Here is a 24,466-nt window from a genome sequence, read left to right as displayed (position 1 = left end):
TTATTTTGCTGATTTAAGTGTGTGTGTGTGTGTGTGTGTGTGTGTGTGTGTGTGTGTGTGTGTGTGTGTGTGTGTGTGTGTGTGTGTGTGTGTGTGTGTGTGTGTGTGTGTGTGTGTGTGTGTGTGAGATAGAGAGTGAGTTGGTGGATGTGTGTAAATGGGGATTGAATGCTGCTTGAGTAGGTGTCTTTTTTGTGTGTCTGCCCAGTCTGTGAGGGACGAAATGCAGCTATGTGCATCAAGTAAATGCAACATATTTATTTCTTTTGTTGGATAATTTACAACATCATGCCTCAATTGTACATTATATCCTATTGGATACATCGCTATTTGATTCTAGTGGTATTGCGTTTACTGGACTACTTAAAGTAGGTTCCAGTAGCCTAAAGGCTGCATCAGCTGACTGAATGGGAATTGGAATAGCAGTAACATGTGTTGGGTGGGTACAGAAGATATCAACCCTCTGTCACAGACAAAGTATGTGACACTAAAGAGTTCATTCATGTAGCTATACAAAAGGCTCATCTGAACAGAAGTATCAATCTGAACGTTTCTAGTTCTCCTGCTCTGTTTTCCTAACAATTTCCTCTCCTCTCCTCCTGTCAGTTTCTAACAGTAATGAGTTATGTTTGTGCACCCTCTGACACACAAAGGCATTGTTGGATGTTTTTCATTGCCGTTTCAGGGTGTAGCAAAGTATCACTGCACTACATAGTGGCTATAGATGACCAGAAGCCTAATACCTCCCCTCTGGTGGATGAGTGATAGATGTGGATAGTGATGTTTTCCATTCGGGAGATCAAGGTGGTTACAGGTATATGGTAGATTGGCGGCTCTCATCTAGTCAGTGGAATGGTTTTGTTGCTATTTTTCCACTGGAGCCCATGTCTGACGCAAATAGGCCTAACTATTTATTGGATTTTTCAAACATACAGCCTAATTCTCTGTCAGTCATTTATACATAGCTTCATCCACCACTGAAACAGAATCATTGCATTAGTTCCCTTATTATCTTTAGTACTCTCAACACAGATAAAAAAAAACAACAACACTGACGAATGGGTTTAGTTAAAAATTTGATAATCATATAAAGGGAGAAGAACACTAAATATTCAATGATGAGTTTGGAATGGAACATGGACAATTTGTGCATTTTTAAATTACAAACAGCTTCCTCATTATCTCCCTTTAAAATATTAACCATCAACATATAGCACTTTAAATGACCATCCTGTTAATAAGCATTAATTAACAGTTAATAAGGCACTTATAATTCATTATAAGATGCTTATTAACCGTATTATTTGTTAATAAGTCTATATAGACCCCTTAACAGACGACGTCACACTGGTTGCACACGTCATACTGGTTGCAAATGAAACCCATTCTGTCAGGTCTCGCTAGGGCGCACAGCACTAGCCAACACACAAGAGGGGGTTTCGCACCCCGAAACAACAGGTTGAGAATTGATTGCATGTAACAATCACCTGTGCTTCCAGTCTCAATGTTGGTAAACAAATAATTGGTCTATACTATAAGTGTTTAATAGCATTGTAAACATGTTTATTTTTTAGAATATTATATATTTGTAAGCAATATAGGAAACTTGTTAACAGCTTATAGACTGCTTAAGAACATTGATAAAAGGCATATATGTTTCTTAAAGTTGTTTCTAATAGCATTACAAACACATTTATTCAGTCTCATTAACTTAGAAATGTCAGTTCAACCTTTACTAAGCTGTTTTGTTTTCTATCTGTTTCATTACGGTTTTGACCAGAAAAATAGACACGTGGCTTGAAAATAACAGAAATTAGATGCAAAATACATTCCTAATATAGTGCTTGAAGAAAGATTCAATCAATTTACTATCCCTCAGCACTCCCACTAGGGCGTAATAGCTTAGTGATATTGGATATTATGCAAACAGATTCACTGACTGACCCCTGGAATAAAAAAACCAAACTTGAATCTAACTTGGTCTCTGCATTTCGTCTCACTGTTGACTCAAATCAAATTAACTGTACAAATTAGTCTACTCAATATAAATATTAGTTGTCTGTCCTCGTTAAAGTCTTTCTAGTGTCATAACCTGAAGAGAAAATGAATTATAATTCTATAGAACATAGTTGCAGTTTTCCTTCATAGAATGTAGAATGTGAATTGAATTGTGACTTGTTTCTGTGTGTGTGTGCGTGCGTGTGCGTGTGCGTGTGCGTGTGCGTGTCACGTGTGTATGTGTGTGTGTATGTGTTTTAAGATTTGAAGTAAAATACATGCAGGGCACAAGATCAGATGTCTTTTTGGGGAATACAATGAAACAAGGGATGTTGATTTTAGATTAGAGGACTTGTCAAGGAGGGCTGCTTAACCCACATATTGCATTTCAAAATATGTTCACATCTCTGCCCGGCACACAGATGGCAGCAGCCACCTCCAAAGAACTCTCTCCCGGGTCCACAAAGACTTTTCCGAAATTTAGGAGGCACACTATTTCTTGTTCCTTATTCAAAAGCAGATTACACACCACACACCTGAGGAGATTTCTGGCTCTATTTGTCTCACATTTTCAAAGTCTACCTGCTTCGAAGGAGAAAATTCCATACATGGATGGATGCCAGTGGATTCACTGAGGCTGTTTAATATGTGGTTCAAACACAGTTTCTGCCTTTAATACCAATCAGAAAACTCTCCAGAAGCTGCAGCAGCAGGATAACAAGGATTTGCTGTAGCCTACAAAAAAATCTCACACACACACACACACACACACACACACACACACACACACACACACACACACACACACACACACACACACACACACACACACACACACACACACACACACACACACACACACACACACACACACACACACACACACACACACACACACACACACACACACACACACACACACACACACACACACACATTCTGCAGGAGTTATAGGCAGCAGCTTGCACAAACCAGCAATGAGGGTTATCATTCTTTAGTAAATTGAGTGAAATACAGAATACAAATTATTTACTTTTTGAGAATAAATGAAATTTCTTAAGCGAATATATTGCAGCTCCCTGGCTGAGTAGCATTTGCCAGCATGCCTCGGAGTGCACACAAATTGTATTGTTTTATTTTCGTGTTATTCAGTTATTTGTTGTTCTGGAGAATGTGTTAGGGGATTAATGTGCTGTGTCGTTTTACGTTACATAATTTATATATTTTGTACGTAAGTTGGTTGGCCACCATGGACGATGGGGGAAACCAAAGAGCACCCCTTTCCCATCTGGGCTGTTATGTGTAGTTGATTGGTGTTTGGTGTGTGGCACAGAGTGTTCCTATAAAAGGTCGTCATGACTTCCCATCTGAAACCCGCCAGTCATTACGTTGGTGTCAGAATTGGGATGAACAAGCTTGATGAGATCGAGCAACCCTTACAGCACCTATGAGTGAGAAGCGAGGTGGTACCAGTGGAAAGCTACCAAGAGGATGCCCGTTCTTATGGGCGCTCTGGATCAGGCGATTTGTCCAGCTTTTCTTCGAGCCAGGAACAACTGCATGTCCACCAGATGCAGAGGAAAAAAGGAGAGCATAAGAGCTATGCCTCCCGAGCTGCAACACAGCTATCCCACCTTCCCACATCATATCCAGGAGCAGTCGGTGCCTCAAGCTATTGTACAAAGATTCTGCCCTGATTGTCTTCGAGCCGAGGGCATATCCGCGTGTCCAGCCGACAGACATTCCATAATGCCATAAAGGAAGCAAAATATGTATAGCCCATACTTACGTGTTAACATCGGGCTCCAACTTCCCCTTCCTATATCAGACAAATTGAGTAGGGAGACGATGAGAGCCAATACAGCGGTGGTCTTTATCCTTCCTCACCAGTCACGAGAAAAGACAACAGGGCAGATGAGTCAGTATGGCAATACAGCGAACTGGGACATGTGGCACTTCACTGCCCAGGCCTACCACCCGAGTATATACAACCATCGCTGTTTTGTTGCACGAGCTGTGATAACATGAGGAAGATGTAAACAACAGAGCCTGTTAAACATGTGTTTTTATGTTTTTTTATTTGCAGTTTTAAGCTACGCAACTAGCTAACGCCGGCACTGTCGAAACCTGCATTGGTCAAAATAACATTATGGTATTGTTTCCGTCAAGCTTGTCTCCCAGTGCTGCCATTTTCAGACCCTTGTGTGATGACAGACACTGAGCCTGAGCCATCCTCTTATAATCCTAGGGGAACAAATGTTTTCAAAGATGTAAAAAAAAGATTGAATAGGAAGTAGTATATTTCCAGAACAGAATGAGCTTTTCAGTCTATGATAAAGAAAGCTGCCACATCTCAATGGTTCAGTTAGCACTTTGTTCTCAATCCATTGTTCCTCCACTTTGTTGGATTATAGCAACGCTAAATTGTGCTTTCAACCTTTTTTAATACATTCCTGGTATTATAGAAAATTACTCAAATGGAGAAAAAAAAGGGTTTGACTCAGCAGTAGGCCTACTCAGCTACTACTCACCAGCAAAGGCAACAGAACATTACCTTCAGGCCTACTGAAGTGTTGAAAATGCACATACTGTAACTGTAACTCACACAATAGTGTCAGTAAATTAAATAACAGTAAAAGATTAGAACTGCAAGCTTAAATAATTGATGAGTAGATAGGTTTCAAATTTACAAAGTGCGAACCTGTTTCATGATGGAAATTATGCAAATGTTGCCCATGCCATAATAACTTGAATGTAGGGAGAAGCCAAATAAAAAAAGCTTATAGTACCAACAAACAATGCTACCTCTACTTCCCTCATGGCTTTGCTTGATGTTACAAAAAACAAACATCCAGTTAAAGGTGCTGTAAGTGAGAGAGTGTGTGTGTGTGTGTGTGTGTGTGTGTGTGTGTGTGTGTGTGTGTGTGTGTGTGTGTGTGTGTGTGTGTGTGTGTGTGTGTGTGTGTGTGTGTGTGTGTGTGTGTGTGTGTGTGTGTGTGTGTGTATATATATATATATATATATATATATATATATATATATATATATATATATATATATATATATATATACATACATATAAAAAAATCTCACGGAGGTTCATACTCATAATAAATGGAAGCACGTTGGTGGGCAACTGTTGGACATGATGAGTAGTGACCAAGGTCATCCAGAACCAGAATCACAATAAAAAATACAGAATAATCTTATATGTTTGCACATACAAGGACTATATATTGGTGAGGTTGGTGCATTACACTGAAGCAACAGTATAGGAACGTTTTTAATGATTTACAACTATTACCTCAAAATATATAAGCAGGGTCAGAGAGGTCATGTACACACACCTGCTTGTCCAGAGACTCCCTCAGTCAGCCAGATGTCACCATAATAGAATCCAGTTTGGGCTGCTTACCGATAATGACCAGTTTTTCATTTATATTTCATCTACAACAATCTTAGCAGAGGCAAAACCATAAAAATGCATTCATTATTTTGTAATCAACACATGGTGCTCTGCATGAGAGGCACAAGACAAACACTATACCTGACAAACACCTGACAAGCAACTAACAAACACTATACCTCTGTAAAACTCAAAATACAAGTCAAGCAGTATTGCTTCAAAAACATTAAGATCAGTCAATCCCAATCACAAAGAAATGAGAGTGAGACCATGCTCCATGCAGGGAAAAGGCTAATAAGCAACCACAAAACAACCATGTCCTGACAGAAAGCTGTGAAGGAGGAGGGTTGAAGCGTTGGAGAAGAAAAGAGACATCTGACTGCTCTGGCTGAGAAGAACAGAGAGACTCATTAATTTTTAAAGGTGGAATGCTGAGTGCATTACATCTCCATGCTGCATGTGACCCTCTTTTTTCCTCCTCGTTTCACCCCATAAAATGAGAACATCTCTCCATCTCCTCCATCTTTTCAGTGCAGTGGTATAATCAAGAGGAAGGATCTGGGATACAGCACAGTCTGAGTGCATTTCTCAGCTTCAGGGTATTATTTGTAAAATAAAAGCGTACAACAAAGCTAATTAATGCAGCCTGAGTGGCAGCCGCAAGTTGATTTGTTGCACATGGTACAGTATATGTAGGCCTACAGTACAACAAAACAAGCAGCTTGATGATGAGGTGGCTTCTGATACACACAAACATCAAAAGAAGATGAATGTTGCTGCTGGGTCCTTTTTCCAACAACTTACAGATACAGCAGCATGTGTTCAATAAATATAACTACACAATAAACATAAAAATATAGCCATAAATGTGTAGGCTATAATATGGGATTTAAATTCACTGTGCCGCACAAAAACATTATCCATCATGTAATCATCTCAAATAGTCTATATACATTGACAGCTTCTAAAAATGAGCTACTTAATGCATTAGAAAATCATCAGCATGGCTGGTTTGTAAAGCACATGATCTTGTACAAAGTAAGTATGTATCTCATTACTCCAATGCAGAGTTAATGACTAAACAATAAAAGATATATTACAACAGGTCTAAATGTGTCCCATAGTTCTAGGCTAGCTTAGAATACATTTAAGGCAATTAGTCACATGTTCAATGTGCATGCTGTTAAGTATGCATGCAAGCAAAGATTGGTGTAGCTACATGTATCGTCCTCCTGTCCTGCACGGGTGTTGCATTACAAGGTAGCCTACTGTCTCCCAAACTGCCAGAATCAATTAACATGAATAATGAATGCAGACTGACTCAGGCGTGAGTGCTAATTTTTTTCCCCTTCCCATTGTTCTCAGACATGAAGATCAGTTTATTTTTGCAGGAGGCTTGCACGGCTAATTCTTTTATAAATAATGTCTCAGTCCCATTCATGACACTAAAATGCGTTCTGTCTTGCTCTTGGCTTGGGGTGAACCATGAGCCCAAAAAGTTTAATCCAATCTTTATCCAGTTTTGCTTCTTGATAAGGATCCTCCTTTAGTGTAAACACAAATGATTCATATCACAGAAACCAAACAATATAGCTCATATTAGGAAATGTGAGAAATCCTAAATGAAGGCCATGACTGTTTGAGAACTAGGCTTATCTAAGGAAATGTAATAGATGCATTTGTTCATGGCCATGATCAGTGTTGATGGCACATTGTTGTATTTTCATAGATTTATTGAATACTTTATTAACAGTTTGCAGAAAAAAAGGCATGGTGGCAGAGATTTATACAAAAAAATGCTGAAAGGATAACCCAGATAAGCCCTCAGGGCTTGTTTCCATTAAGGTCCATTTAAAGACAAACAATAATATACAGTAATATGCAAAAACATAATATACAAGTCCTCTGTCCTCTACCCTGAGCCATCCCACCCTAGCATAATGAGCAGGGGTTAGGTGAGTTCTGGGTGTAAGGCCTAGTAGTAACCTGACCTGTTTGTTTTGAGAGGTCTGAAGTTTTGTTTTTAATGCCTTTAAGGTGCTAACGTACCACGAGGTCAGTGACATTGGATGAGTGCTCCTGCTAGTGTCCTTGTGTGTTCCTACTGACCACCAAGGAAAATAGAAAACTTGTTGTTTGGTTGACTTTTCTGATTACTTTTGTTGCCATTTTTTTCACTTGAGACGTTGCCCTCTAAGATACAACCCAGGTAAGTACTTTCATCTTTCCTTGTGATGACATTGTCGCCCACTTTGACCGTGAAGTCAACAATTAAAAAGAGCATAGGCCAAAAAGGTTGCTGAATACATTGATTATTATACAGCCCATCTTCCTATTATTTTGTTGTCATTAAATGTCATCTGCATCCGTTTGTCCCTCCAATTGGCTTCTGTCCTAACTCTATGCTACTGTCTGCACAGCTGAAAGACCTGCTTTGCTTTGGGGGTGATATTTGCTGAACAAACATTACCCCCGTGTGGTACAGTTAAGTTACTACAATCTTGACTCAACTCATTTTGGTAGATCACCAGTGGTGGAAAAAATAGCACATATGTTACTTTAAGTAAAAGTATCAATACTGCTAAGGTAGAAATACTCTGTTACAAGTAAATGTCCGGAATTCTAAATTTACTTGAGTAAAAGTACAAAAGTATTGGTATTAAAATGTACTTAAAGTACCAAAAGCAGAAAGTACTCATTTATGCAGAATGTCCCCTTTCACAAGTTTTCAAATATATAAAATGTATAAAAGATCTTTTGAAAATGGCAGATCTACAAGCTTGTAGATCGGATATTTTCATGTATATAGGGGCCCTATATTATGTCTTAATTTGCTATAGAAAAATACACAAATATTAGTAACTATTTCCACACATTGCAAGAAAACTTGAAGCTGTCCTGTATTCAGTATTTGGCTGCGGTCGGACCCCATTAGAAAATATTTCGGGCCAGGGACTGGGACCCAATATTTGAGTTGATAAAATGTTTGAAAGTTCTTCACTTTTTATTTTGATCGCATCATGATGCGTTGTGAGCTTATCAGCTGTTTTCAAATAGCTGATGTAAAGTGGTTAAACTATTTTCGCTGGGGGTCCCCGGACCCCACTTTGAGAACCACCACTGATCTAAACTGTTAAGTAGCCTAAATTCCCCAAAACATAACATATTTGGGGGGTTTGCATACAACATCAGCAACATTACATTCGTTGTAGGCTACCTACCTCTCCATCAAACGCGAAGGAAAATAAAAGCCTGGAGATCGAGGCTACTCCATCAGGAGATAAAAATGACACTTTCTCACACTGTCACACACAGTGGTGGAAAGTAACTAATGACATTTACTCAAGTATTGTACTTAAGTACAATTTTGAGGTATTTTTTACTTTACTGGAGTATTTCCAATTTTTAATACTGCTACTCCACTAAATCTAAGAGGCAAAAAATATATTTTTACTCCACTATAATTATTTGAAAACTTTAGTAGTTACTTCAGCCCTATTTAAACTTTGGCTATTTGAAAATAGCCAATCTACAAGCTCACGACGCATTGTGAGCTTGTAGATCTGCTATTTTCAAAAGATTTTAATACGTTTTATACATGATACCTTCTGAAAAGAGACATTCTGCATAATGAGTACTTTTACTTTTTGTACTTTAAGTAGGATTTTGATGCCAATAGCCGTATTGTACTTTTACTCAAGTCAAGTAGCCTCAATTTTGAATTCCGGACTTAGTTGTAACAGAGTATTTCTACATTGCAGTATTGATACTTTTACTTAAGTAAGAAATGTGAGTACTTTTTCCACCACTGGTCACACATCAACCTCTCTCCCAGAGTTAAAGGTTTTTGAAAGCATTATTTTAATATGAAGACAGACATAGATACTGAACACTAGATGGCGCCAATACACAGTTTAGCACGTTGTTATGGGCAATAAACTGGCAAAATGGCAACAGTCCCATATCGTTCGTTAATCCAGGATTAATTCCTTCCATTCCTTTGAGAACTGAAATTAAGTACAAACAATTATGTGCTTGTAGTAATTTCGTTAAATTACATATTATCTTCTCTCTTTTTTTTTTAAACAAACACTTAAAATTAGTCACATCACACTCACAGTGAATAGAAGGTATTGCTCAGGATTCGGGAATTCATGTTTGTAAACAAATGTAGCTTAATTTCTCCACTTGTGTCCCGTTAAAGGGAGAGAGTGGATTCAGGGAACCAAAACATATAAATAAATTGACAATTCATCAAATTTTTTAATATTTTGTATTTATTTAATATAAAAGGACCGTTTTCTCTAGCAGAAAGCTATAATTATAATGCAATGTGATCTGAGGAATGCCTGATTCTGTATTTCTATAGACCCTTATGGGGAATAGTGTAGGCTACCATTGAGGCTTCATAGTCTATTGTTAACTCGCCTTTCCAGGCTTTTGTGCTTATCTATATCTTACTGTAGATTGAGATTGGGTTAGATTCACATACTGTAAATAGGCCTACTTTGAGGAAGTATGGACTAAACTTTGGTATATCAATTAGACAGGTTTCTGACTTATCAATCAAACTTCAGTTCAAATGTTCATGAATTGTTTTAATATTTTTCCATGTTAGCTACTTTGTGCATTTGGATATTGTTGACATGCTCTTTTGGGACCAATGAGTAAAAACAGACTAATATAAGCTAATTTAGACAACATGTTCCCATTATTCCTTAATTAATACACGTCCTTGCATTCAAATTCATATTTTACTCCACTACAATTATTTGAAAACTTTAGAAATTACTTTGCAGATATAAATGATTATATGATAAAACATACATTAACCACTTCAGCCCTATTTTATACATAGGCTATTTGAAAATAGCCGATCTACAAGCTCACTAACGCATCACATCGCAATGCATTGTGAGCTTGTAGATCTGTTATTTTCAAACATTTTAGTACTTTTACTTTTGGTACTTTAAGTATATTTTGATGGCAATACTTTTGTACTTAAGTAACATTTTTGAACACAGCCTTTTACTTGTAACGGAGTATTTTTATGTTGTGTACTTTTACTTAAGTAAAATATCACTACTACTACTTCTTCCACCAGCTGCCTATTGTATTACTCTAGCCTATATTAGCTGTGTAACTCAGGCAGTAGGCTACAAAACACAGAAAATAAAGGCAAAATACACAACAAACTTAACAGAGCCACTCATCCACTTATTCGTCTTTGCTGGAGTGGAGTCAGTGGATGTGAGAATTAGGAAGGCGTGAGCTTGTGCAGGCGTGAAAGGTCGGTACAACGTGAAACAGCCAGTGGTGGAAAAAGTACTCAAATGTTTACTTAAGTAAAAGTATCAATACTGCCAAGGTAGAAATACTCTGTTACAAGTAAAAGTCCGGAATTCAAAATTTACTTGAGTAAAATAACAAAAGTATTGGTATCAAAATGTACTTACAGTACCAAAAGCAGAAAGTAGGCTACTCATTAAGCAGAATGTCCCATTTCACAATTTTTTAAGTGTGTAAAATGCATTAAAATAGACGATCATAGGGAGGGGTTTACCAGGCAAAAAGTTACCAAGTAAAAAAATACCTCAAAATTATACTTGAGTAAATGTCCTTAGTTACTTTACACCACTGGTGAAACAGCAATCGGGAGCGCGCACCGGAGGCACGTACCAAACGCACTATGCAGGCGCAGCTGTCAGTGAGTACGAGTACATGCAGCCTGAGCATCAAGGGCATTACAGGGAAGGAGACCGAAGCCCACAGAACCGCGGTATAACAGTGAAGCTGCCGTCGCCTGGTGGTCAAATCTGGGACAGCAACTCTTCCGCATTTAAAACACTACTGCGCATGCTTTTAACGTCTGAAACGCTAGTACGCCTGCTCTATTGGCTGGAATATTGGAGCCAATCCAGGAAGTAGAGGTACTTCTGGGTGCTAAATGCGCTTGTGACCAACTTTCATCGAAATGAATAGCTAGGGGCAGGGCAGTCCGTCCTCTAGATGTATTATAACTCTATGCAGAGAGACACACCCAGCGGAAACATGGCACTCGTTTGTGCGTCAAAAGTAATACCCAAAATGGTTCCAAACGACCCTGCAGCAAGCAGCACGTTGTGGAAATGCTGGTCAAGAGAGTGGACGAAGACTCTCATCAAGCGAGAGAAGCTGTCGAAATTCCCCGGGTCATGACAAAGAGACATGATGCGACAGAGATTTCTAAAGACATGCTGCGCTCGTTCTCAAGACAGCATTTCAAGTGAGCGCACAAAGCACCATGCTTATGCAAGTTACGCGCTGCGCACGTGTCTTTTAAAGCAATGACGGCGTTCCATAAACAACCCGACTTCTGACTGTCATAGGTAACGATTTTTGTTCCGTTTTAATCATAAATAAATTACATTTCGAATTCTGTACTGTACTTGACAGGCAAGATGGCGCCGAGTCAGTCAGGTGACCTTGTTTTCCTTTCTTATCGCCAGTAGCCTGCTGGTCACTGGAGGAACGGAAGTAGTAGGCTTCGTTCCTAATGCAAGTCTGCTTTATCTAAACCAGTGGTTTTCAACCCTTTTCACATCAAGGTCCATTATTTAGTCGGCATTTGAGCCACGGACCACCATTTGATGAGATTTAGACTCTCAGACCCAAGACTTGGAATATTTTGTTATCGTTGGATACGATTTTGTCCACAATTCCATGCTGTATTGATGTGGTACCTTATGGGAGATAAACAGAGGGGAGATAACAGGCAAACGTTGATCAAAATAACAATTCTTTAATAAAGTAATACCGATGTTAAACAGTAATTTAACTCTTGAGAGCGTAAAATGACACCAAAAGGGCCCGTAAGGGTCCAATTTGGTTTCATTTTACACTCAAGAGTTAAAATTCTACAAGGGTCCATTTGGTTACCAACTCTCCATCATTTAGCTGGGGACCACCTGGAAGCCCTTCAATGACCACTGGCTGAGAACCACTGATCTAAACGCATGACTCTTGCATCACTCAGTCATTTGTAAGTCCCTTACCAGTAGGCTACTTATGATTGGATTGTTTTGTTACAACAGACGTTTGTGTCCTGGAAAATATATTTCAGGAAAAATATATATTTCTTAATCATAGAAGGTAGATCGGCCGCCTTCTCATAGCCTACACGAATTACATATGCAATGAAGCTAATTGAGCCATAATGTGCAGTTCTATGGATTATGGACACATTTTGGTGTCAGTTTCATTAAGGTGCATTCGATCATGATGTGAAGTTAACGTTGACAAACAGCCTAACTTTCACAACCAAACCCCACCCATGTTGTATACGTGTTGTTATTGGTCGGCGAGTCTGTAAATCCGTTCCCTCTTTATCTGACGCCTGCTATTGGTCAGTGGTGACGACAATCCCCCAACCTACCTCCCGCCTACCGAGAGGATCAAGTTTGAATGAACAACACAGCAGTCTCTATTCAAGAGGGTGCTAGTTGCATTTTGTAGTAATAACCACTGAAAGTGTGTAGCATATCAAGGGATAAACTGATCAAAGATGGACATGAAGAAGAGAATTCATCTAGAGCTGCGGAACCGCACTCCGTCAGATGTAAGTGTTGGATCATGCAGAGATGTGGTTGATCTGATCATGTTTCACACTCGGCTTAATGGAGACTGTTTCGTGTGATGATGTCTTGCGTGGGGGATACAAAGTTTCTTTGCAAGTTAAAATGGTTGAGGACGTGATTTTACGCGGTTGCTTTGCAAACGTGTTTGTGGTTGATGAGCACCGTGGGGGTCTTAAACCAACTTTACTGTTCACATTGTGAACGTTGAGAGAATGCACCATGGCTTGTTTTTGCCAGCGGTATAAACAAGGCAAGCAGCATGAGAAGCCATATTTGTAACTTTTGAGTTCTGAACGGTACGCGCCCCTTTTCTTTACCACTGGCGGAGATGATGGTTAAGACCCTATATCTATGGTTCAGACCGTTTCCACGCAATTGGTTGCTTGATGTATTTCATAATACTCGTTGACTTAAGTGTTTCAACTCAAAATAGCGTCAGGACTCGACGCATAAAGGATTCGGTCACTGACATTAGCTGGAGAATAAAATAAATGTCGTGCTGCCGATCAAAGCTGCATATCAAGACATCGAGTCATTTAAACTTCAATGCGCAGAAACGATATCGGCTTGATCACAGCACTAAACCGTTTCGTGGACTGTTAGATTCCTGCAGAACATGCAGCGTGGAACTCAATCTATAGTGCACTCATTTGGCTATGGCTTGGACAGTGATATGCATCGTTTGCAGGCAACAGTCTCGGTACTACCGAGGCTGTTGGCTGCAAACGATGCATATCACTTTCCTATAGCCAAACAGAGCAGTTGGAGCTGCTGTTAAAACAATACATACATACGTGCGTTGATGTTGATTTGAGTGACATCAGACGCTCAGTCGACCGAGTCTCTGTTACCATGTTAGATAGTAAAATAATAGGTATCATGCAATGACAAACTGTCGAGCCGCGTTGCTTGCTCCAGTTTTCAAGAACTAGGACAAGCCGCCATTTTACTGAGAAACAAAGGCTTCTCGAAATACCCTGGACGTTTTCATTCGACACAAGCGATAGAAAGCGACCCCCATACCTTTTTTCCTTTTTATAAAAATGTGTTTAATACACGCCATCAATCCAATCGGCATCTGTTTAGCACAAGCAACAATGTAACGTTTGGCTGCCAGCTATCTAATCGGCTTTAACTGCCCCTCCTACTCACACAAATGACCCAGTGCACGACTCGTAGGTCTGCCCCAGGCTTGTTCTGACGAATAAATATGCAGTAGTCGCAATATATCTTATCAACTGCGCATTCAACATTTTAACCACTTGAACCCCACATGGGTAACCCGAGTCCCTCTGGGCTCAATACTAGTGTGGTTTATGTTATTGGAGAGAAAGCTTTCGTTGAAAATAACCGATCCACAAGCTTGTGAGAAATGTGAGCTTGTCGATCTGCTATTTTCAGCGAAAGCTTTCCCCACAATACAGATGCTGGGGTTTATGTAGTTAAATATGACATCTTTAAAATAAGGTAAAATGAAATGATGCACACCGTTAAATAAGCTCTGCATTGTCTAAAATGCAAACGTGTTATTTATGTAATCGAATAACATTAGACGCCGAGAAGCGCCTCGGCAGTTAAGCTTTGAGCTGCAGTGGTTTAGAGTGGTGGTTGTTCTTGATTCAAATGTAAATACTGTCAGCTGAGTTCAACTGTATTGTAGTAAAAGTAAGGATACTTGACTGGAAATAACGTTTTATTTTGCCCTCCGCATTTATAGAAATGGGTTTCTTACAGACAGTATCAAGTCGTTTTGATGTGATTGGTCACATTTGGCAGAGATAGATTTAGTGATGGTGCCTCTTAATTGGCATAAATAATTTGAGAAAATATAATATAGATCAAGTAATTAAGTAATGATGTCATTGTTAGACTGTCACAATTATTACATAATCTTCTAATCGCTATTATTTGAGATAATCGGTTCCATTTAGCAAAATGTTCAAACTTAAAAAAAGCTGAAATAGCTGATCTACTGACGCGTTGTAAGCTTGTAGATCAGCTATTGTGTTTGTACAATGTCAGTAATTTCTTTGTATATTTCAGTTATTTGATATATCTTCCCTGTGCATTTTTTTATTACAAAGCCTAAAAGGCAAACGGAAATAATTTTTTTATTCATATGTTCCAATGTTCAATGTCAAAAACACAATGAATCGTTAATCGCAATTATTAGTGTGACAATTAATCTTCAACTTAAATTTGTAATCGTGACAGCCCTAGTCATTATACTCAATTGAGTAGTTGTTTAGGAAAATATTCTGTAATTAAGGCATATAAAAGTATAAACAACAGCAGCATCTCATGGCCAAGGACAGGAAGTAATCGGACAAGTGCAATTAGTTACTTTTCACCCATGAAGTCTGTCATCTGCAAGGATTGTGAGGACGTCCTTGACAACATGGATCAATAATGTGTTTGCTTTTAATAAACCAGTGGCACTGTTATTCATGAACACAGATTAAACCTGTAACATAATTTAGATGTTTCTCACATCTTGCTCACAAGGACAGAAAATTACACATGCACTACACACAATTTTGTGTTCTTCACTTTATGTTTTGTTTTCTGTTTCTATGTTACTGTGAAAATATGAATGTATTTCTGTTCTCTTTTCTTACAGGTAAAAGAACTAGTCCTAGACAACTGTCGCTCAAATGACGGCAAAATAGAAGGCCTTACAGATGAGTTTGAGGAGTTGGAATTATTAAGCACAATCAACGTTGGGCTGACAACAGTTGCTCACTTGCCGAAGCTAAAGAAACTGAAAAAGGTTGGTTTTTATTACAGTGAGATAGGATGCTGAGTATGTTGTCCAATGGACCCTTCGCTAAACCCCACCCCGAAAGCGATTGTCCAATGCCAGCTTAGCAACCGTTGTTAGCCTGGCATAGGTCTGGCAAGCTTTCGTCACCTGCCATAGCTGTCAATGTTTTATTTCGCCCGCACACACACACACACACAATCATTTGCAACATAATAGCAAGAATAGGAATACCACGATAACGCAATGGTGACTATGAACCAGCAACAGATTCCACGTACCTAAAACCGTTGGAGGGTTCTTTTCCCAAGCTGAAATCTGCGCTTAAACTGCAAGCTGTGTTGTTGAACACATACACAGCTTAACGTCGGGAAAGTTACATGACTCACTCGCCCAGGTGGTGTCAATAATACTAATCACCGTAATCGTAAAACAAAATTCAGAATCACAGCGCTGCCTGTTTCGGATTCCGCACGTTAAAGTATATTCATTCATTTGTTCGCCTATTTATTAACTGCTACTGTAGTCTTACCCTGCGGTACATGAAAACTCCTGTTACAGTCATGGATCAACTTCAACCTGGTGTTTGCACTAGAACCTCCATTACGGTCCGTACATCTATATAAACGTTCAGATTTCAAATATAAATTGCTTACCCTATGGCGACGGATGTTAAAATTATGCACGGGACTCTCAAAAGTACCCGTATATTCTGTATTGTTCAATAAAAAGCATTTTAATCCGATCGGAGGCCATTTTCTCATAGAGTTATAATGTATCAGAGTATGCAATACACCTACCAACCGATAGGGTCGCTTAGTTGAAAGCATATGGAGAAAATGACCACTGATCAGATTAAAATGCTTTTTTTTTTACAATACGGATGATACGGGTACTTTTGAGAGCCCGTACATAAATGTAATATCCGTGGCCATGGGATAAGCCCTTTATATTTGAAATATGAACGTTTCTGTAGATGTACGGGCCGTAAATGGAGAAAGTACAAACACCAGGTTGAAGTTCATCCATGACGGTTGAGACAGACGACAGACGTCGTGTATCCATGGCTATTACTCCCTCTAACATTTCCTGTGTTTTTAGTTTATTGAAATAATGTTATGCACATTTGTCCAGTGCATAGCCTACTGCAGGCCTTGTTGACTAAATTTAGAAGAGATTTTGAAGCTCTTGCTGCTGAAATGATCGATAATTTCACAGTCACAGAGTGGAGTGGGTGGGGCTTAGCGAAGGGTCCATTACCTGACTGTGAATTGAATGCCAATTTTGATTGTTATTTATATTGACGATCAACAGCTTGAACTCAGCGATAACAGGATCTCAGGAGGGCTGGAAGTACTGGCAGAAAAATGCCCCAACCTCACACATCTCAACCTCAGTGGCAACAAAATCAAAGACCTCAGCACAATAGAACCTTTGGTAAGTAACTTATCCCTGAAAATACCATAAGGTGGATCACAGTGTTTTAGTTGAATGTATGAGTTAGAAAATGACAAAGTGTGGATTTGCTCATTGAAACCAACCTCTTTTTCGACAGAAAGAATTGGGGACCCTGAAAAGCCTAGACTTGTTCAACTGCGAGGTGACAAACTTGAACGAATACAGAGACAACGTGTTCAAGCAACTACCCCAGCTCACGTACTTGGACGGCTATGATAAAGAGGACAAGGAGGCACCAGATTCGGACGCTGAGGTGTACGCAGAGGGCTTGGATGATGAAGAGGAAGATGATGATTGTACGTTCAAGGCCTGAGTTTGGGGGTGTTGAATATCTTATCCATGTTTGAGCTGCCTCATCATGGCATTGTTAGTTTTAGATTTTATGATGAATTGTTAAGGGAGTGATGGTTTCAATATCAATACAAATATTGATTCATCGCTTTTCTATTGTTCCAGTTGGAGATGAGGAGGACGATGATGAAGATGCAGCACCAGGAGATGAGGAGGATGAGGGAGAGGATGACGAAGAGGAGGAAAATGAAGAGGAAGAAGAGGACCTTAGTGGAGAGGTAAGACAATGCAGATATTGAACATTGGTGTTGTACAGTCTGTTTTTATGTCTTTATTGATAGTATAGTAGGAAGACAGGAAATGGGGAGTGACACACAGCAACGGCCGTCGGGATCGGGACTCGAACCCGCGACACGCAGTCAGGCTACAATGAGCCTAGGTGCCCGGACCGCTATGCCAGCGGACCTGTGTTGTCTTAAATGATCCTATTTCAATCAGACAGTCTATGAGAAATTGTCAACTTGCATGTTTTTTCCCCCTGTAGGAAGAAGAGGATGATTTGAAAGACGGAGAAGTTGATGATGAGGATGATGAAGCTGAAGGTGAGTAAAACAATGGCTGATGTTTTAAATTTCATCTTCTAGAAATCTTTATAACACTAATATACCAATTTATTGACGTTTTTGCATCACTTGGACTTACTTTCGATCCTGATGTCTTTGCTGTTTTCCTTTTTTTGTTTTTAACCGAACCATCTTTTCTTCTAGAAGCGGAACGAGGCCAGAAAAGGAAAAGGGAGGTGGATGAAGAAGGGGAAGAAGGGGAAGATGACGACGATGATGACGACGATGACTAAACGTGTCCTCATGAAGCTATGTTGTAAACAGACTGTTTTAAAACTTGTATTTCTCAGTCCCTTCCCTAACCTATGTATTCCCCCCCCCTGAATTTCATATTGCAGTAGTGCTTCTTGTTATTGGCCAGTCAGGTAGAGGTTTTTTTGTTTTTCTCTCAAAGGAAACAATTCATTTTGTTTATGTACCTTTTGGTGCTCTGTATTTTACTCTTTTATCATCCACCAACATACTGCTTGGTGGGTGTTTGAGAGATTTTGTAATATCAGATATAAGCAAATATAACCTTTTTAAGAGTTCTTTTGTCATCGTTTGCGTATGACCAATTCTGATGACTTGCATATTTTAAGGACACCCTCTCCTGTCCTCCAAAAACTATTTAGAGTGCATGTCTGAATCCATTTTAAAGTCAACTACTGGATTTCATGTATGGCTGTCTTCTACCTGTGTTAAACTTATTTTTGCTTTGTTCATTTTTATTTTGTAAGTTATGTATTTGTGGTGTCACCAGTACGCCAATAATCTCTACTGTCCTGGTGTGAAGGTTTTGTCTGTCTGAACATGCACAGGTGTAAGGCTTAATTTATACTTGGTCACACAACCGAGTCGCTCTGCAAAAATGACATATTTTGTTTCTTGTTTTTGTTGAGCGAAGAATACGACTATGTATAGATTAATCTTATCCCACACAGGTTACATTTTTAAATCGGAGCAAAGAATGTCTGCCCTTGTCAAAGCTGCTTCTCCTCCTTAAACCCTCAGCTTTGATAGTTCGGAAATTACGTGTTCTTGTAAATAATGACCAAATCTATTTTTTTGTATTCTCTCTTTGATGATGGCAGACATTAAACACAACTGAGTTGAAACTATGAATTGTAATAAGATATTAAATATGTATGCTGCTTTAATCTAAATACGCAGTGTGAAATTTCTTGAATTTGAAATACTTTGTATGCATAATCTTTCCATAAAGAGAAATGTTCATCAGACTTTATTATTGCTTCTCTCATGTTTGTTTCTGTGATGCACAGGTGGCAATGTATGCATTTTTGGTGGTAGTGTAGAGAATAGTTGATAATATTAAAATGGAATCTTATTGCAACTATGTGCATTGAAAAAGTGAACATTATGGAAAATGTCATGGTAAATTATTTGTCAGGTCAATTATTTAGACTTATGTCATTAATATTTCAGTTCATGGTCAAATTGGCCTACCTCAATGATTTACACTCAATGTTAATCTACTGTCATGAGCCAAATTGTTGTTTTCTCCCATTCACAAATAAATTCTTTTTATATTTGAGTGTGGTGTTTGTAGAATAAGTACTTTGTCAGTAATTCAATGCATTATTCAGACATCGAGATATTAGCCCATAGTACAATATTATGATTTTATGACATTTTTGTTGCCTTTATCCTATATTTAACTTACTGTAAGAGGGCATGTCATGCCATATTACATGTTTGATACAAGAGCCATGCTACCAAAGACCAAACGGCACAGAGAAGTCTGTGTTGGGTTTTAGTTCTTGCATTCACACAGTTCTTGCACCCATGTTACAATGAAGTCACAAATTCAGTGTAATTTTTTTCCAGAGAAAGATTTTGCTAAAAAAGAAAGAAAAAAACAAACAATTTGACAACATACCATTGAGACAAAAAGTCATCCACTTTTGTTTTTCAAACATTTCTTGTCTTTCCAATGTAACTGACCCCTGGCAGACCCATTAATACGCATGAACACTTTCTCTATAACCTCATCATCATTCACACTTGAGTACACTGGTTTTGGAAGAATCAGGACATTTACTTAAGTCCTTTTATTTCTGATTGTGACTCATCTCACTAATTTTCTGAGTCAAAGGAAAAATCAGTAATGCTGATTGGAATTTGACTTGGATTCAAATAATACATGGCATCTTTCTGATACTACTTGCCATAAAATAAAGAGTCAGATATTCATTATTGAAAAAACAAATCCAGTGCCAATTCCCCTTAAATGTCATACCCAAGGAAGGAAACATCCAGGGTGCAATTTGTGGGGGGAAAAGAGTGTGTGATCTTTTTAGTGGTAGGATGCCTTTTTCTACATGACATCTATGAAAATAAACCACCAAAGGAGTGGATTTAAAGACCACCCCTGATCCCCCTCAAGGCAAATCACACTGTAAATATTTTGACGGGAAAACGTTTAAATTACAAAGTGATGCAGGACTGCTAGTGTTGATTGTTTTCTTACAATTTTTTAAATGGAAAAGAATGGATAATGTTTCACTGTTAAGTTAAGTATAGGTAATACATTAACATACCTCATTAGGGTTACTTTGATGCAATCAAGAAACTACCATTCAAGGGACAGTTTCAACCTTGGACCATTTCAGTAGGAAATGGAAATTATTTAGCAAACCCCATCTAGCACCCACAACCATTATTAGCACAGCCACGTCATACAAAGACAATGAGATGAAGACATTTACATGTTGTTAGCTCAAAAGATATAATGTGACAAATAAATAAAAGTAATATATCCCTCCCCACAAAAATATGACTGACAACAGTAAGTGACATAATACTATTAAGACTACATTTGAGCTATGCCAGTCTCCCAGTCTCCACAACTCCATAACCTTTGTAGAGAGACAGACATCTAAAATGGCAGACATTCAACTGCCTGCCATTTCATAGACAAGACGTATAATAATAGTTGCAGCTTTCAGCAGGGTCTAAGGCCTTGGGAAGAAAAATGTACTCATTTTCCACAATCTTGCCTCAGCAAATTATGAGGCGTGGGGGGGGGGGGGGCTTTGCCACATGGCATTGCAGCTGAGGCTGGGACAACCCCTCAGGTGGTCTACCTGTTGAGGGGAAGACTGCAAAGTACTGTAATAATTCATTATTGAAGTATATTAATTTGTGAAGAAAGAAAGAAAAACTCCCAGTATTGGCTTGATCAGTCAAGTCAATACTATGGCCGTGCTCCATCAACATTACCATACCTTCATTATCTACCATCATTACCATCATTACATTATTCCAGTTCCGGTATCAGTTATTACATGATCCATCAGTTATTAGAAGTGCAGAGCATCCTGGGTAACAGGGATAACACGTCAGAAAAGAGGGGCTAAGGAGCCGCCTGGCAAGTCCAGAGGGGTTAGAGGTCAAACGTTGTTTGAGTTAACGTTCTTCAGGTTGTTGAGTTCTAGTTCCAGTTGACGAATTCGTACATCCTTGGTGGTCAACTCCTCTTTTAGACGCCGCAGTTCATCTTGCTGCCGGAAGAACATCCGCAGGAGCTGCACATGAATGTATAACACACACACACGCACACGCACACGCACACGCACACACACACACACACACACACACACACACACACACACACACACACACACACACACACACACACACAAAAGATTCACTTATATTACTTCCTCATCTTCAGAACCTGCCATTCATCCATGTTACCCCCTCATCTTCACAATCTAACTTTAATACATGTTACCCTCATTTGCACATCTTTCTATTCATCATTCATCATTAAGTCACCCCCCAATATCTCCACATACCTCATTTTCTGTCCTAGGTGGTACATTCTCCAGCAGGTCAATGCCGTTAACAACCACACTCTTTTTCTCCTTGGCTGGGGCTTTGAATACTAACTGGTTGGGGCGGTTGTAGCCCTCCTTCAGGGACATCAACACTGGGTCTGATTGCACAAGAGCAAATGTGCAGAAAACACAAACATAATTACGTTACTCGGATTTGAAGAAATCTGTAATTCATCATATTAAAACTTTAGCAATTACTTTTATGGAACATCCTCACTTGGCAGGAAAAAAGACATATAGAGGTTCCAGGATGGTATATACTGTATACAGTACACTCATGTGCACACACATTCATGGATTAAGAAACCATTGTTTAACAATTATGTTTCCCAACGTTATTTTAATGAACATACTTTTACGCTCCCACTGTGAATTTGTTTATCATCACTCATCAACAGTATGAATGAGTGAGTATAACAGGACAGGGCACACATCAATTTCATAGACGTTTTGGGCAAAACTTCTACAAAACATAGAATACTTTTATTGGCAGTTCAACTTCAAATCACAACAATGTCAAACATTTAGAAAACGACAATGTGGATTATACAAAAAAAAAGCCAAAGCTTGTTTCCATTGTGGTCCACTTTGAGACATAGAACAACACGCAACAACCATAAAACAAAGAAAATGAAATCCTTATATAAAGTTAGAAGCAACACTAAGAGAATAATCCAATGCAGTCAGAGGAGCGGGCATTCCACTGTGTAGATGTGTCATAATTTTCTTTGTGTGTGTGTGTGTGTGTGTGTGTGTGTGTGTGTGTGTCTTCCTCTTGCTATTTTCCATCTTTCTCTGTTTCCTCCTTTTTCCACTTCCACTTCCAATTGCCTGGCCCTGACCTTTGCTGCAGCAATAATTTTACATGCTTTTTTCAGCATTTCTGTTTTATTTCTTATATTGACAGAAAAGGTGAGAGCGAGACAGAGAGGCAGCAAAGAGCCTGGGGTTGGATTCGAACCCGGGCCAACTGCAGTAAGGACTATAGGCGTATTTATGTGGTATGGGCTCTTACCAGATGGCCCACCTCTCATTGGTTAGTTTCATTGTGCATGTAGAAACTGTCCAATATTTTCATTTTTTTCCATATTGCTTCATTAGTATAAGCTACAGGAGTGATTTGGATCGCCTGAAAATTATGATGATGACTCCTAGACTTGATGTTTGCAGGACAAAGTGAACTCCTGGACCATTGAGAAATTGTATTTTTTTTAAATATATATATGGCCAGAATGGAACCGAGAAATGTGCAATTATGTGGTTGACACACTATCTGTTAATGTACTGGCACATCCTGTACTGTGAGGAATTTGCCCCAATCATCAAATGCACATCTCCACCTTGTGGAGCAGTGTGACCACTACAAGGGATGCACTCAATTGTCTGTCACTTTATGTGAAGACCTCTATTGCATTATGTTGCACAAAGTCATACAGCACATGTTGCAACCTAGATGTCTACACACTTAAAATGCCTAAAGTTGTTTAATTCTTGTCTTTTTAAAGTTTTTCTTTTTTTCCCTTCTCAATACACAAAGATCCATCTGAGAATGTATTGCGGAGGCTCTCCAAGTGGGGTCTTGAGGGGTTCCAGCGGGTTCCCAGCAAAAAAATAGCAGTTTAATGATTTCACCAACTAGAAGTTAGCCCAATGAGAGTAATAGAGGTTCGGGCCGCTATATGCAGCCCTCACATCTAGAGTTCGGGCCGTATAGGGGTCGGATCTGTGGCTCTGAACAACCGGATCTCTGTATATCTCTATTTATGCCCATATATGGAGATCATTGATGTCATCAGTATATGCCCATATATGGGCATGCCCCTTTCTGTGCCCATATATGGAGCTGACTGATTTGTTTGTGGCTGATGCCATGACGACACACACAGTTTAGACAACACACTCCATATTTGGGCGTTGCATTGGTAACTCCTTATATGGTTATGGCTGAGTCAGAGTGACGTCAGAGGTCCGTCTGCCCACCTACTGGCGGGCGAGCCGGCCATCTCATAAGCCAATTTTAATATAGGAAGAAGATTCATATCATAGGTTTAACCCTCTCCACTGTTATCTTCCCACTAGCCTCGATCTCCAGGCTTTTATTGTTTAGTTTAGCTAAAAAATAAAAGCCTGGACCAGCGCGTCGGTGTACCCGGTATAGAGCGTCGCAGTTCCCGCCCACTTCCTGGTTTTTTTGGTGCCGGAAGAAAAAACTCAATGCATTTTTCCATTGACATTTCCAAAAATATTATCTATTAATTTAAGCCTCGAATCAAGCCATCACGAGATGACATGAATCATGACCATAAAACGTTTTTTTCTGTGTTTTTTTTTTATTTTATATTTAATTATATGATATACTATATTTAATAAATACCCTTTGTTTTGCCGTTTTCAAAAAAAAATAATCACAGAATCAAACGTTTATGGTCATGATTCATGTCATGTCATGATGGCTTGATTCGAGGCTTAAA

The 24,466-nt window shown here is 39.0% G+C and overlaps 2 protein-coding genes across 3 annotated transcripts in view; one reads left to right on the top strand and one right to left on the bottom strand.

Annotated features, from left to right (window-relative positions):
* The first annotated feature begins 12,448 nt into the window (after nt 1-12,448).
* anp32a (acidic (leucine-rich) nuclear phosphoprotein 32 family, member A) lies at nt 12,449-19,687 on the top strand. The gene is made up of 7 exons (XM_080435458.1): nt 12,449-13,001; nt 15,641-15,790; nt 17,096-17,218; nt 17,337-17,535; nt 17,696-17,808; nt 18,075-18,132; nt 18,298-19,687. Exons 1-7 carry the CDS (start codon nt 12,948-12,950, stop codon nt 18,384-18,386), a joined length of 786 nt encoding a protein of 261 aa, XP_080291584.1. The 5' UTR covers nt 12,449-12,947; the 3' UTR covers nt 18,387-19,687.
* A 458-nt stretch (nt 19,688-20,145) lies between these two features.
* coro2ba (coronin, actin binding protein, 2Ba) overlaps nt 20,146-24,466 on the bottom strand; it is a 47,254-nt gene continuing 42,933 nt past the window's right edge. For both annotated transcript variants that reach the window (XM_080426106.1, XM_080426107.1), the window contains exons 11-12: nt 21,954-22,093; nt 20,146-21,680 (exon numbers count right to left, since the gene is read on the bottom strand). In XM_080426106.1, the coding sequence (XP_080282232.1) occupies nt 21,546-21,680; nt 21,954-22,093 (275 nt within the window). In that variant the 3' untranslated portion in view covers nt 20,146-21,545. The remainder of the gene's footprint in view (nt 21,681-21,953; nt 22,094-24,466) is intronic.

Source organism: Gymnoscopelus braueri, assembly GCF_963280865.1.
Source record: "Gymnoscopelus braueri genome assembly, chromosome: 1".
Taxonomy (NCBI): domain Eukaryota; kingdom Metazoa; phylum Chordata; class Actinopteri; order Myctophiformes; family Myctophidae; genus Gymnoscopelus; species Gymnoscopelus braueri.
This window is presented reverse-complemented; position numbering and strand designations above follow the sequence as displayed.

Coding starts and splice junctions, on each gene's coding strand:
- anp32a (XM_080435458.1), top strand. CDS start 12,948: ATGGACATGAAGAAGAGAATTCATCTAGAGCTGCGGAACCGCACTCCG. Junction 15,791..17,095: donor AGCTAAAGAAACTGAAAAAG/GTTGGTTTTTAT, acceptor GACGATCAACAG/CTTGAACTCAGCGATAACAG. Junction 18,133..18,297: donor TGAGGATGATGAAGCTGAAG/GTGAGTAAAACA, acceptor CTTTTCTTCTAG/AAGCGGAACGAGGCCAGAAA.